The 14,462-nt window shown below is 48.7% G+C and overlaps 2 protein-coding genes across 4 annotated transcripts in view; one reads left to right on the plus strand and one right to left on the minus strand.

Annotated features, from left to right (window-relative positions):
- LOC134355818 (AP-3 complex subunit sigma-2) overlaps positions 1–11,767 on the minus strand; it is a 65,913-nt gene extending 54,146 nt beyond the window's left edge. The window contains exons 1-3 of the mRNA XM_063066272.1: positions 11,644–11,767; positions 11,465–11,540; positions 93–225 (exon numbers count right to left, since the gene is read on the minus strand). Coding sequence (XP_062922342.1) covers positions 93–225; positions 11,465–11,540; positions 11,644–11,732 — 298 coding nt within the window. The 5' untranslated portion in view covers positions 11,733–11,767. The remainder of the gene's footprint in view (positions 1–92; positions 226–11,464; positions 11,541–11,643) is intronic.
- afg2b (AFG2 AAA ATPase homolog B) overlaps positions 11,716–14,462 on the plus strand; it is a 64,811-nt gene continuing 62,064 nt past the window's right edge. For all 3 annotated transcript variants that reach the window (XM_063066267.1, XM_063066268.1, XM_063066269.1), the window contains exon 1: positions 11,716–12,927. In XM_063066267.1, coding sequence (XP_062922337.1) covers positions 11,731–12,927 — 1,197 coding nt within the window. In that variant the 5' untranslated portion in view covers positions 11,716–11,730. The remainder of the gene's footprint in view (positions 12,928–14,462) is intronic.

Here is a 14,462-nt window from a genome sequence, read left to right on the forward strand (position 1 = left end):
CACTGGGATACAGCGACCTCCACCAAACTGCAATGAGCCTGATTGCCCACTAGAGGGAGCAGCGTATCCACAAGCCAACCGCGTGTACTCACTGTAAGAAGACATCAAGTAGCCCGTGTTGACTTTCTTGGTATCACTGAAGTTTGGTTCAATCTCCACCCCATGGGAATCAAACTTTCTCTTGTGGATTTTTGTTGGTTTAATATACAAAATGAAGTATCGATACTGAAAAATATTTAAAAAGATTAAATATAATACAGCAAAACACAAAATGCTAGAGGAACTCAGCAGATCAGGCAGCATCTGTGAAAATAATAGTCAACGTTTTGGGCTGAGACCCTTCATCAGCATATTTAATGCATAGTTAGTCTCTTGTATATTAGTATACCATTTTAAGATTATGAAAATAAGGAAATAAAATTTGCATTTGCTGTTATAACCCACTTTTTTAGCCAATTATAAGACCATAAGCTATAGAAGTAGGCCATTCAGCCCATCGAGCCTGCTCTGTCATTCAATCATGGGCTGATCCAATTCTTCCAGTCATCCCTACTCCCCTGCCTTCTCTCCGTACCCTTTGATGCCCTGGCTAATCAAGAACCTATCTATCTCTGCCTTAAATACACCCAATGACTTGGCCTCTACAGCCCTTCATGGCAACAAATTCCACAGATTTACCATCCTCTGACTAAAGTAATTTCTCCGCATCTCTGTTCTAAATGGACGTCCTTCAATCCTGACTTCGTGCCCTCTTGTCCTAGACTCCCCTACCATCGGAAATAACTTTGCCATATCTAATCTGTTCAGGCCCTCTAACATTCGGAATGTTTGTATGAGATCCCCCCTCATTCTCCTGAACGCCAGGGAATACAGTCCAAGAGCTGCCAGACTTTCCTCATACGGTAACCCTTTCATTCCTGGAATCATTCTTACGAAATTTCTCTTAACCTTCTCCGATGTCAGTATATCCTTTTTAAAACGAGGAGCCCAGAACTGCACACAATACTCCAAGTGTGATCTCACGAGTGCCTTATAGAGCCTCAATATCACATCCCTGCTCTTATATTCTACATATCTAGAAATGAATGCCAACACTGTGTTCACCTTCTTCACAACCGACTCAACCTGAAGGTTAACCTTCATGGTACCCTGCACAAGGACTCCCAAGTCCCTTTGCATCTCTGCATTTTGAATTCTCTCCCCATCTAAATAATAGTCTGCCTGTTTATTTCTTCCACCAAAATGCATGACCATACAATTTCCCACATTGTATTTCATTTGCCACTTCTTTGCCCATTCCCCTAAACTATCTAAGTCTCTCCACAGGCTCTGTTTCCTCAACACTACCTGCTCCTCCAGCTAGCTTTGTATCATCGGCAAATTTAGTCACAAATTCATTAATCCCATAGTCCAAATCATTGACATACATTATAAAAAGCAGTGGTCCCAACACCAACCCCTGTGGAACTCCACTGGTAACCGGCAGCCAGCCAGAATAGGATCCCTTTATTCCCACTCTCTGTTTTCTGCCGATCAGCCAATGCTCCACCCACGCTAATAACTTCCCTGTAATAGGCTGTTATCTTGCTAAGCAGCCTCCTATGAAGCACCTTGTCAAAGGCCTTCTGAAAATCCAAGTACATTACATCCACTGCATCTCCCTTGTCCACCCTGCTTGTAATTTCCTCAAAAAATTGCAGTAGGTTTGTCAGGCAGGATTTTCCTTTCAGGAAACCATGCTGGCTTTGGCCTATCTTGTCATGTGCCTCCAGCTACTCTGTAATAATTGTCAATGCCTCCGCAATCTCTCCAGCTACTTCCTTCAGAGCCTGAGGGTGCATTCCATCAGGTCCAGATTTATCCATCCTCAGACCATTAAGCTTCCTGAGCACCTTCTCAGTCATAATTTTCACTGCACAAACTTCATTTCCCTGACACTCTTGAATGTTGGGAATACTGCAGATGTCTTCCAATGTGAGGACTGATGCAAAATACACATTTAGTTCCTCTACCATCTCTGCATCTCTCATTACAATATCTCCAGCATCATTTTCTATTGGTCCTATATCTACCCTCAACTCTCTTTTACCACTAATATACTTAAAAAAGCGTTTAGTATCTTCTTTGATATTTGTCACTAGTTTCCTTTCATAATCCATCTTTTCCTTCCTAATGGCCTTCTTGGTTTCCTTCTGTAAGTTTTTAAAACCTTCCCAATCCTCTATCTTCCCACTAGCTCTGGCGTCCTTGTATACCCTCTCTTTTGCTTTTACTTTGGCTCTGATTTCACTTGTCAGCCACGGTAGTTTCAGTTGAAGCAAGTAGCTGAAGAAGTGAGCGGAAGAATTCAGGTCAAAAAAGTCATTTTTTTTTTTAAAAACTGCTCGGGGAGAAGGGTCTGCACTGCGCAGGCGCGTGACGTAGCGCGCCAAGGTTTAAAAAGCATACCACCATATACAGTGGCCATCGTCAGAGTGGACTGAGTCAGAGTGGGACGGCTTTGGCTCAAACAGACAGAGGCCAGGGTAGGTTCTGGTAAGTTTTTTGTTCAGATTGTCTAGCGTAGAGAGAATGCCAGGCAGGATGTAGGAATGCTCCTCTTGCAGGATGTGGGAAGACAGGGAGCCCTCCGGTGTCCCTGACAACGACACCTGCAGGAAGTGCATCCAACTGCAGCCCCTAACAAACCGCGTTAGGGAACTGGAGCAGGAGCTGGATGACCTGCAGATCATTCGGGAGAATGAGGAGATTATAGATCGTAGCTACAGGGAGGTAGTTATGCCAAAGGAGCAGAGGACAGGAAATTGGGTCACTGTCAGGCGAGGGAAGGGGAAAGGGCAGGCAGAGCAGGGTTCCCCTGTGACCATTCCCCTCAACAACAAGTATACCGCATAGGATACTGTTGGGGGGGATGACTTACCTGGGACAAGCTGCAGTAGCCGGATCTCTGGCACTGAGTGTGGCTCTGCAGTGCAGAAGGGAGGGTGGAAAAAGAGGACAGCGGTAGTGATAGGGGACTTGATAGTTAGAGGAGCAGATAGGAGGTTCTGTGGTCGTGACAGAGAATCCAGGATGGTTTGTTGCCTCCCAGGTGCCAGGGTCAAGGATGTCTCTGATCGCTTGCATGACATTCTGAAGTGGGAGGGTGATCAGCCAGATGTCGTGGTGCACATCGGTACCAATGACATAGCAAGGAAGAGTGAGGAGGTCCTGGAGAGTGAGTATAGAGAGCTTGGTAGGAAGTTGAAAAGCAGAACCTCGAGGGTGGTAATCTCAGGATTGCTACCTGTGCTACGTACCAGTGAGGGTAGGAATAGGATGCTCTGGAGGATGAACAAGTGGCTGAGGAACTGGTGTAGGGAGCAGGGTTTCAGATTTCAGGATAATTGGGACCTCTTCTGGGGCAGGTGGGACCTGTACAAGAGAGACGGGTTACACTTGAACTACAGGGGGACCAATATCCTTTCAGGGAGGTTTGTTAATGCTATTGGGGAGGCTTTAAACTAGATTTGCAGGGGGATGGGAACCACAGTACCAGAGCTGACAGTGTGGCTGGGGTGAAAATAAATGATGTTAAAAGTTCAAGCAAATCCACTAATAGAAAGGTTGTGAGTGGTGGTAAAAATCTTCTGAGGTGTATATATTTCAATGCCAGGAGTATTGCGGGGAAGGCGGATGAGTTGAGGGCGTGGATTGACACGTGGAATTATGACGTTGTAGCAATTAGTGAAACTTGGCCACAGGAGGGGCAGGACTGGCAGCTTAATATTCCAGGGTTCCGATGTTTCAGATGTGATCGAGGCAGAGGAATGAAAGATGGGGGGTGGCATTGCTTGTTAGGGAAAATATTACAGCAGTGCTCAGGCAGGGCAGATTAGAGCAGCGGTCCCCAACCACCGGTGCCTCAGAGCATGCGCTACCAGGCCGCGAGGAAACAATATGATTTGAGTGAACGAAATTAGCCACTTATCACCGATATTCCAGTCGTGATTAACACCCCCTTCCGAACAGAATCGCCAAACACGATTTGTGGAAAAATTATCGGTGCCCGCGCAAGGCTTCATGGTCATTGTAGTCTTTCTCTGGGTAAACGCAACGTATTTGACTGCTACTCTTGTCCGTTGGCAACCATCCCCCCCCCCCCCCACCGGTCGGCCGGTCCGCACTGCAAAAAAGGTTAGGGACCCCTGGATTAGAGGGCTTGTCTACTGAGTCCTTGTGGGTGGAGCTGAGAAACAGGAAAGGTAAAGCCACATTAGTGGGATTGTACTACAGACCACCCAATAGTCAAAGAGAATTGGAAGTGCAAATCTGCAGAGAGATAGCAGGCAACTGCAGGAAACATAAAGTTGTGGTGGTAGGGGATTTTAATTTTCCATATATTGATTGGGTCTCCCATACTGTTAGGGGTCTAGATGGTTTAGAGTTTGTAAAATGTGTTCAGGAAAGTTTTTTAAATCAATATATAGAGGGACCAACTAGAGGGGATGCAATATTGGATCTCCTGTTAGGAAACGAGTTAGGACAAGTGACAGAAGTCTGTGTAGGGGAGCACTTTGGTTCCAGTGATCATAACACCATTAGTTTCAACTTGATCATGGACAAGGATAGATCTGGTCCTAGGGTTGAGGTTCTTAACTGGAAGAAGGCCAAATGTGAAGGAATGAGAAAGGATCTAAAAAGCGTGGATTGGGACAGGTTGTTCTCTGGCATGGATGTGATCGGTAGGTGGGAAGCCTTCAAAGCAGAAATTTTGAGAGTGCAGAATTTGTATGTTCCTGTCAGGATTAAAGGCAAGGTGAATAGGAATAAGGAACCTTGGTTCTCAAGGGATATTGCAACTCTGATAAAGAAAAAGAGGGAGTTGTATGACGTGTATAGGAAGCAGGGAGTAAATAAGGTGCTTGAGGAGTATAAAAAGTGCAAGAAAATACTTAAGAAAGAAATCAGGAGGGCTAAAAGAAGACATGAGGTTGCCTTGGCAGTCAAAGTGAAGGATAATCCAAAGAGCATTTACAGGTATATTAAGAGCGAAAGGATTGTAAGGGATAAAATTAGTCCTCTTGAAGATCAGAGTGGTCGGCTATGTGCGGAACCAAAGGAAATGGGGGAGATCTTAAATAAGTTTTTTGCGTCTGTGTTTACTAAGGAAACTGGCATGAAGTCTATGGAATTAAGGGAAACAAGTAGTGAGATCATAGAGACTGTACAGATCAAAAAGGAGGAGGTCCTTGCTGTCTCGAGGAAAATTAAAGTGGATAGATCCCCAGGACCTGACAGGGTGTTCCCTCGGACCTTGAAGGAGACTAGTGTTGAAATTGCGGGGGCCGTGGCTGAAATATTTAAAATGTCGCTGTCTACAGGTGAGGTGCCGGAGGATTGGAGAGTGGCTCATGTTGTTCCGTTGTTTAAAAAAGGATCGAAAAGTAATCCGGGAAATTATAGGCCAGCAAGTTTAACGTCGGTAGTAGGTAAGTTATTGGAGGGAGTACTAAGAGACAGAATCTACAAGCATTTGGATAGACTGGGACTTATTAGGGAGAGTCAACATGGCTTTGTGTGTGGTAGGTCATGTTTGACCAATCTACTGGAGTTTTTCGAGGAGGTTACCAGGAAAGTGGATGAAGGGAAGGCAGTGGATATTGTTTACATGGACTTCAGTAAGGCCTTTGACAAGGTCCCGCATGGAAAGTTAGTTAGGAAAATTCAGTCGCTAGGTATACATGGAGAGGTGGTAAATTGGATTAGACATTGGCTCGATGGAAGAAGCCAGAGAGTGGTGGTAGAGAATTGCTTCTCTGAGTGGAGGCCTGTGACTAGTGGTGTGCCACAGGGATCAGTGCTGGGTCCATTGTTATTTGTCATCTATATCAATGATCTGGATGATAATGTGGTAAATTGGATCAGCAAGTTTGCTGATGATACAAAGATTGGAGGTGTAGTAGACAGTGAGGAAGGTTTTCAGAGCCTGCAGAGGGATTTGGACCAGCTGGAAAAATGGGCTGAAAAATGGCAGATGGAGTTTAATACTGACAAGTGTGAGGTATTGCATGTTGAAAGGACAAACCAACGTAGAACATACAGGGTTAATGGTAAGGCACTGAGGAGTGCAGTGGAACAGAGGGATCTAGGAATACAGATACAAAATTCCCTAAAAGTGGCGTCACAGGTAGATAGGGTCATAAAGAGAGCTTTTGGTACATTGGCCTTTATTAATCAAAGTATTGAGTATAAGAGCTGGAATGTTATGATGAGGTTGTATAAGGCATTGGTGAGGCCGAATCTGGAGTATTGTGTTCAGTTTTAGTCACCAAATTACAGGAAGGATATAAATAAGGTTGAAAGAGTGCAGAGAAGGTTTACAAGGATGTTGCCGGGACTTGAGAAACTCAGTTACAGAGAAAGGTTGAATAGGTTGGGACTTTATTCCCTGGAGCGTAAAAGAATGAGGGGAGATTTGATAGAGGTATATAAAATTATGATGGGTATAGATAGAGTGAATGCAAGCAGGCTTTTTCCACTGAGGCAAGGGGAGAAAAAAACCAGAGGACATGGGTTAAGGGTGAGGGGTGGGAAAAGTTTAAAGGGAACATTAGGGGGGGCTTCTTCACACAGAGAGTGGTGGGAGTATGGAATGAGCTGCCAGACGAGGTGGTAAATGCGGGTTCTTTTTTAACATTTAAGAATAAATTGGACAGATACATTGATGGGAGGTGTATGGAGGGATATGGTCCGTGTACAGGTCAGTGGGACTAGGCAGAAAATGGTTTGGCACAGCGAAGAAGGGCCAAAAGGCCTGTTTCTGTGCTGTAGTTTCTGTGGTTTCTATGGTTTCTAGTGTCCTTCTTCTATTTAAATTTTTTTTTAATTTGGAATATATCTGTCTTGCATTTCCCTCATTTTTCGCAGAAACTCCAGCCTTTTCTGCTGTGCTGTCCTTCCTGTTAGTGTCTCTTTCCAGTCAACTTTGGCCAGTTCCCCTCTCATGCCACTGTAATTTCCTTTATTCCACTGAAATACCAACACATTGGAATTTAGTTTCTCCTTCTCAAATTTCAAAGTGAACTCAATCATATTGTGATGACTGTTCCCTAAGGGTTCCTTAACCTTAAGCTCATTTATCACCTCCAGATCATTGCATAACACCCAATCCAGCACAGCCGATCCCCTAGTGGGCTCAACAACAAGCTGTTCTAAAAAGCCATCCCTTAGACAGTCTACAAATTCTCTCTTTTGAGGACTTTTACAACTCCTCCAGTGAAGTGAAGAGGTACAAAACAGTAACAGGCCCTTCGAGCCCAATCAGCCCACGTGGCCTGCACCCTAAACCAGATTCGCTGTCCCCGAGGGGAAAGAGAACAGAGGATTGGTCAGGCCAGACCACAGAACATACCCTTGACCTTCCTGTGATTGGCTACAAACCAGCAGGCCAGCTCACACTGATCGCAGGCACTAATCAATACTGCAGAAGGCGGTGACTTCACCCATGAGAGATGCTTTGATCCTCGTCCCCCACATCTCCCTCATGTCCACAATAGGCTCAAAGCCACACATGAGTGGCAGTAGCCTTGTCCCCCGCCAGAGTCGACTGGGAAGCTCTCCAGTACAGCACTTCTGTCTATGTAGAGTCTTTGTATCCATCACTAAAGTCCATTTTGGACGGTGTGTCTTGTCTATTATATGTGTTCAACGTTTCTGTCAAAGACCCAAGTTTATCTGGTGTCCATACCTGTATAGGTGATAATCCATATGACATGGGACCAGGATCAGGCCACTCGGCCCATTGCGCCTGCTCTGCCATTTCATCATGGCTGATTTATTGTCCCTCTCAACTCCATTCTCCTGCCTTCTCCCCGTAACCTTTGATGCCCTGACTGATCAAGAAGCTATCAAGCACCACTTTAAATATACCCAATGACTGGTTGTGGAAGCCAAGTCACTGGTCAAGGTTGTGTGAGATCCTACACAAGTCAAAGTGAGGTGGGTTGCCAATTCCTGATGCCTTCCATCTGGAATTTGGCAGGTTACCAGGTAGAATCGTGATCTGTATAGGCCCAGTCCCACAAAGCCAAGTACAAATTAGCAAATAATCTGTTGCTTCTGGAGGATTTATGCATCTCAGAGGAACAAAGAGAATTGAAAGCACTTTTTCAACCTTATTTACATCTTTCCTGTAGGCAGGTGACCAAAACTGCACACAATACTCCAAATTAGGCCTCAGCAACATCTTATACAATTTCAAAATAAAACCAACTCCTGTACTCAACACACTCAATTATGAAGACCAACGTGCCAAAAGTTTTCACTATGACCCTATCTATGTATCTGAAACAACACTTTGAAGGAATTCTGGACCTGTCTTCCCAGATTTCTCTGTTCTACCGCACTCCTCAGTGCCCTACCATTCACTGTGTAAGACCTACTCTGGTCTGTCCTTCCAAAGTGCAGCACCTCACACTTGTCTGCGTTCAATGCCATCTGCCATTTTCCAGCTGGTCCAGATCCTGCTGCCAGCTTCGACTGCTTTCCTTGCCATCCACTATGCCCCAGTCTTGGTGTCATCCGCACATTTGCTGATGCAGTTTAACACATTATCATCCAGATCATTGAGATAGATGTCAAACAACGGACCCAGCACCGATCCCTGCGGCACTCCACTAGTCACAGGCCTCCAGTCAGAGAGGCAACCACCTACAACCACCCTGTGACTTCTCCCACAAAACCAATCTCTAACTGCATTAGTCCTTCTTAGGAAGGACTAGGCACTAGAACCATTTCTGAGATTTACTAGACTTCCACTTAAACGAGGATGAGCTGGACTGGGACTGGCTGCCCCCATACCTACTGCAGGCCAGCCCAGCAGAGTGAGGGAATTCGTTTACAAAACAGGATTGGGGGTGCGGATGGGAATCACAGAAGTGTGGGATGTAGGGACATTTCCTCCTGTGGGGGAAACTAGAACTGAATTTTGGGATGGTGGGTATGAGGGTATGTGAGCGAATACATAACGAAATTGGAAGTAAATGTTAGTATCAAAGTACAGATACAACCAACCCTGAGATTCATTTTCCAGTGGTCATACTGAATGAGTTTATAGAGTAGCAACTATAACAGGATCAATGAAAGATCAAACCCGAGTGCAGAAGACAACAAACTGCAAATATAAACAATCAGAACATGAGATAATGAGATAAACAGTTCTTAAAGTGAGATCATTGCTTGTGGAAACATCTCAATGGATGGGCAAGTGAATGTAGTTATCCCCTTTTGTTCAGGAGCCTAATGGTTGAAGAGTAGTAACCATTCTTGAATCTGGGGGTGTGAGTCCTGAGGCTCCTGTACCTTCTAACCGAGGACCTGAAGGTGAGAAAATGGGAAAAAAAAGCTGATCGAACTTACAAAGTCCAACAGAGTTGGATGAGGTAACTGTGATCCAGAGTAAGGGGTCACAATCTCAAGATATTTAGTGCTGAAATCACAAGAAACTTCTTCACAGGTTGAAAGGCAAAATGCCCTCCTCCTGTGTTTAATTTTTATACTCTTATATAGCACGATCATTTAAAAATGAAGGTCAGTCATTAATTTATACTTGGCTCTGTGGGACTGGGCATGGACAGATCACGCCTCAAGGGAAATGGAAGCAGAGCACCGCTAATGCAGAAGTAGAAATCACTTTGAAACGCAAGGGGACAGACATTGGCCAAATATAGTCTGGAGTGCAGAGTTGAGGTTATCGTCAGACCAACATGATCTCACTGAAAAACAGGACAAGGTTGAAGGGCCTGTTCCTAATTCCGATGCTGCCATTGTGATCAAAACATTCACAATTCCAATGCAGCGTGGGTTATCTGGTACTTGGGGTGTGCTTTAAAATAATGCACAGTGGATTCCAGGTAATCAAAGCAGCTGCTTATCTGGAACAAAAATTAATTGAGAAAATAACTAGGATTTCCTTCATTTATTTTGGACACTATGGCACTTAATTGGGACGGGAGACTGTTGCTGAAGTTTCTAACCAGTGTCAGTTCCATGCACATCATGTGGCCGTTAGACACTACACCGTGCTTAGAATAATTTTAAAGTTACTTCAGTTGCATGTAACTGTATTCAAAAAGCTGTGATTTTTGTCACCGATAGATGGCACGAGGTAAACAGTAAAACAATTCAGAACTGTTTTTAAAAATGCAAACACGAGGAAATCTGCAGATGCCAGAATTTCAAACAACACACATAAAAGTTGCTGGTGAACCCAGCAGGCCAGGCAGCACATCTAGGAAGAGGTACAGTTGATGTCAGGACGAAGGGTCTCGGCCCAAAACGTCGACAGTACCTCTTCCTAGAGATGCTGCCTGGCCTGCTGCGTTCACCAGCAACTTTGATGTGTGGTGCTCAGAACTGTTTTGCTCACTGTGGTTTCAGAATTCAGGCTTGGAGATGCCAGAAATGGCTGGGAGTGAACATTCACTACTTCAACAAGATAGAGTCTATGAAAATTTGAAGATACCAACAATCACCTTGAACGTTACAATGAAAATGAAGATTTGGAGGATGCAGTTCTCAAAAGCACTATATGAAGGCCGTCCGTTATCTGCACCAGGTGTCCGCGTTCATTTTGTTAATTCCTCCATCCATAACTATTACCAACTACAGTTCTACGGCACTGTCGTAGTTTTGGTTGTGTCCTAATTTGATCTGTATTTTATTTAAATACATAATGTGTTACCCAGCTTGACTCTTTTTAATTATTTTTTAACTACTTCCATGGAACTTCAGCTAATTAGGACAGCCACTTAAATGTGCCAAAAATGTCCTGGTCCCAATGAGTCCTAATTGACTGGAATCCACTGTATACTTGTCGCAAAATCATCTTTCTACAACTGCTGGGCATTTCTTGTCAACTGTTTATAGGTTAATGCTTTTTCTCAATACACTCAGCCAACTTTCTCTCGTACCTTCAGAGTTTTGTTCTTTAAGGTTTCAGATTACCCTGGTCACGTACGGTGACCATTTCCCTCGTATTCTTTACAGGACGGTGCATTAATATTTCTCCTTGCACAGAACCAGATGTAAAATAACCTGATCCCTCATCGTCTCCTCGGAACACCGAGATTCGCCTTTCATTGTAGACAGCGACTTGATTTGACTGAATGTCGGTAGCCACATCGCTCAGCTCAGGACTCCGGCCGCTTTATGGACCCACCGCCCCGGGAACGTGACCAGACCGCCGGTGCCGCGCTCCCTCCGTTCCGCCTGAAGTCTCACTCAACTTCTAACCAGCCCCGACTCCCGACCGGACCAGGGTCCGGGTCCTGGTCTCCCACCCCCGCCTCCCGACCGGATCAGGGTCCGGGTCCTGGTCTCCCACCCCCGACCGGACCAGAGTCCGGGGCCTGACCTCCCGCCCCCCGAACCGGACCAGGGTCCGGGGCCTGACCGCCGTACCCCTGGTTCCGGGCCCGCTCACCTTGCTGCCGGTGTTGTCCTCGATCTGGTGCCGACTCAGCTGCCGCAGCTCCCCCTCCAGCACGGCCCCGGGGCCCCTGCAAACAAATCACCGCGTCAGGGCAGCGCCACACCCCCGGCCTGAGCGCGGTCCCCGGCCCACCGAGCCCCACCACCCCGTTCCGCCCCGCCCGGCCTTACCCCGGGGCCGCCGGAGCCCATGGGCCCAGAACCCGCTCCCGGTTAACGGGGCCGACGGACAACCGGTCGTCGCTATAGATACGGCTCATGGCGCAGCCGGAAGCTGGGCTTTCTTCCAGCGGAAGTGAACCCGGTTGCCTAGGAGACGGCGGTGACGGCCGCGGGGGAAGCCTGGAGCCGAGACCCAGGGAGTTGGGAGCCACCGCTGCCCGAATGGAGGGGCCGGGTCTGCGGCTCTTGCCGCCCGAGCCCCGGGATCGCGGCTCGCAGCGCTGCCGCCTGGGGCCCAGGGCTCTGGCGGTGCTGGGCGTGCGGCTGGGCGGCCCGCTGCGGGTGTGTGTAGCCGGCGGCCTGGCCCTCTGCTCCGCCTGGCCCCGAGCCGACCTCGCCGACGGCTTCATGCAGCTGGATGCCAAGTGCGCCAGCCCGGGCTTCCCGGAGCGCGGGGCCCAGGGCCTCAGCCTGGGCCTCGGGCAACTGCAGGCCGTGGGCTGCAGCAGGGCCCGGCGCGTGTGCGTGCGGGCCGTGGTGGCGGAGCCCGGCGGCGCCGAGCCCCCGGCCCAGCTGGTCCGCGCTCTGCTGAAGGGCGTCTACCTGAGCGCGGGGCTGGTGGTGCGGGTGTCGGGCCCCGAGGCCTCGGCCTGGCCCGGCGCCCTGCGGCTGCTCGAGGTGCGCTGGCTGGACCCTCCGGCCGCCGGAGCCGCGCTGCTGGCGGCCGGGGCCGAAGTGCAGGTGGCCGAGGTGCTGAGCCTGGAGAGGTACCGGGCGGAAATCCGGGGCCCGGCCGAGGCCTCGGCGCCGGGACCCGAGCCTGCTCTCACCTCGCTGAGGGAGGCGCTGGCCTGGCCGCTTCTCTACCCCGAGGCCTCGGCGCGCCTGGGCCTGGACTGCCCGCGAGGAGTGCTGCTCATCGGGCCGCCGGGCGTGGGCAAGTCGCGGCTGCTGCGCTGCCTGGCCCGGGAGCTGGGCGCCTCGGTGCTGGAGGCCTCGGCCTCGGCGCTGCTCGGGCCGCGGCCCGGGGACAGCGAGCTCCGCCTCCGCCGCCTCGTCGGCCAGGCCGGGGCCGAGGCCAAGCGCCGGCCTTGCCTCCTCTTCGTCGATCAGCTGGACGCCGCGTTTCCCCGGAGAACGGGCAGGAACCAGGGCGCCGAGCACAGGCTTCTAGCTCAGCTCCTCGGCCTGCTCGACAACCCGGAGCGCCGGCGCTGGGTGCTGGTGGGCGCCACCGACAGGCCCGAGGCCTTGGACCCCGCCTTGCGGAGGCCGGGGCGGTTTGACCGAGAGGTGAGGGCCGACGTGGTCGGGGGAGTAGCCGCAATCCCCGGCATCCCGTCACCTCCCCATCTACTTCCACTAGGACCCCGGTTCTGCTGCAAAATGGGTCTCTTCCCCGGTACTGTACTGAACCTCAATACGGAGCAACCTGACCCCTGTAACCGGGAGACCTCCCACCCGCCCCATCGCCCAGCTCGGACACGTCTCTCTTCACATTGAAACAAAACACAGCAGTGTGCACCCACTTGGCAAATCCTGCCGCCTCCGACCCCGCTGCTCAAAGGTGATACCAGTGAATATTATTACTCACTGTCAAAGTGTGTAGAAATCAGGGCCTTCAGCTTCAGCTTTCTCTCCTTACTGGCAGCCACAAAGCAAGAAACCCCAAAGAACCCACTTTTTAAAAAAAACAAAAATCCAATACAGAGAGAGAGACAAAAAAGTTAGGATAGTCAAAATCCCTCACTGTTATAATTCTGTTTTTTTTTTGTATTTCACTGCAATTTGCCAATATCTTGTTTCCTCTCATTCCCACTGGGTGGCCTGTACTAAAATCTCTGCAGAGCCGTTGCCCAAGTGAACTCACTGGACAATCCTTCCGAGATCCCTCTCCACATACTGCTCTGGCCTCTCCGGAATCAGCAGTGTGATTCCTATCTTTTGCATCTCCCTCTGTCATGCCTGAAACTTCTTTACCCTGGAACATCAAGCCCTTCAGCTGACCACGTTTTTGGGTCTGTCCCTGTGAGGGCAATGAGCTCTTGCCCCATTCACCTGTCTCCCTGGTTTGTCAGCCTTCTCCGGGGCAGTGCGACAGCTGGCTTTCTCATTTCTTGCTCTGTTCACATCCGCTTGAAGTGGTTTTAATCTGGAGCTATAATTGCGTTGCAGTTATACAAGACATTGGTGAGCGTGCATGTGGTGTATTATGTAGAGTTCATAGAAACATAGAAAATAGGTGCAGGAGTAGGCCATTCGGCCCTTCGAGCCTGCACCGCCATTTATTATGATCATGGCTGATCATCCAACTCAGAACCCCGCCCCAGCCTTCCCTCCATACCCCCTGATCCCCATAGCCACAAGGGTCAGCCTGACATAGGAAAGACATCACCAAACTCGAAAGAGTGCAGAGGAGATTTATCGGGCTCCTGAATTCTGATTTGGCCAGGCTGGCACTTTAATGCAACATCGGAGGGACTGAGAGGTGTCAGTAGGGTGAATACACAGTACATAGCTCTTTATCTCGGAAAGGAACACAGAACTGGAGGGTCAGGTTTAAGGGAGAGATGAAAATTTAAAAGGGGTCTGAGGGGGTAACTTCTCCACACAGAGGGTGATGGTTATATGGAATGAACCGCCAGAGGGAGTAGTTGAGGGGGTGTTTGGATAAACATGGGTAGGAGCAGGGTCTCCCAACCTGGGGTCCTTAAACCCCTTGGTTCATGGTAGGGGTCCATGGCATATAAAAGCTGGGAACTCCTGGTTTCGAGGGTCCTGAGTCAAATGCAGGCAAATGGTCAGCACGGTAGGGTTGGGCCAAAGGG

Source organism: Mobula hypostoma, chromosome 13, assembly GCF_963921235.1.
Source record: "Mobula hypostoma chromosome 13, sMobHyp1.1, whole genome shotgun sequence".
NCBI lineage: Eukaryota > Metazoa > Chordata > Chondrichthyes > Myliobatiformes > Myliobatidae > Mobula > Mobula hypostoma.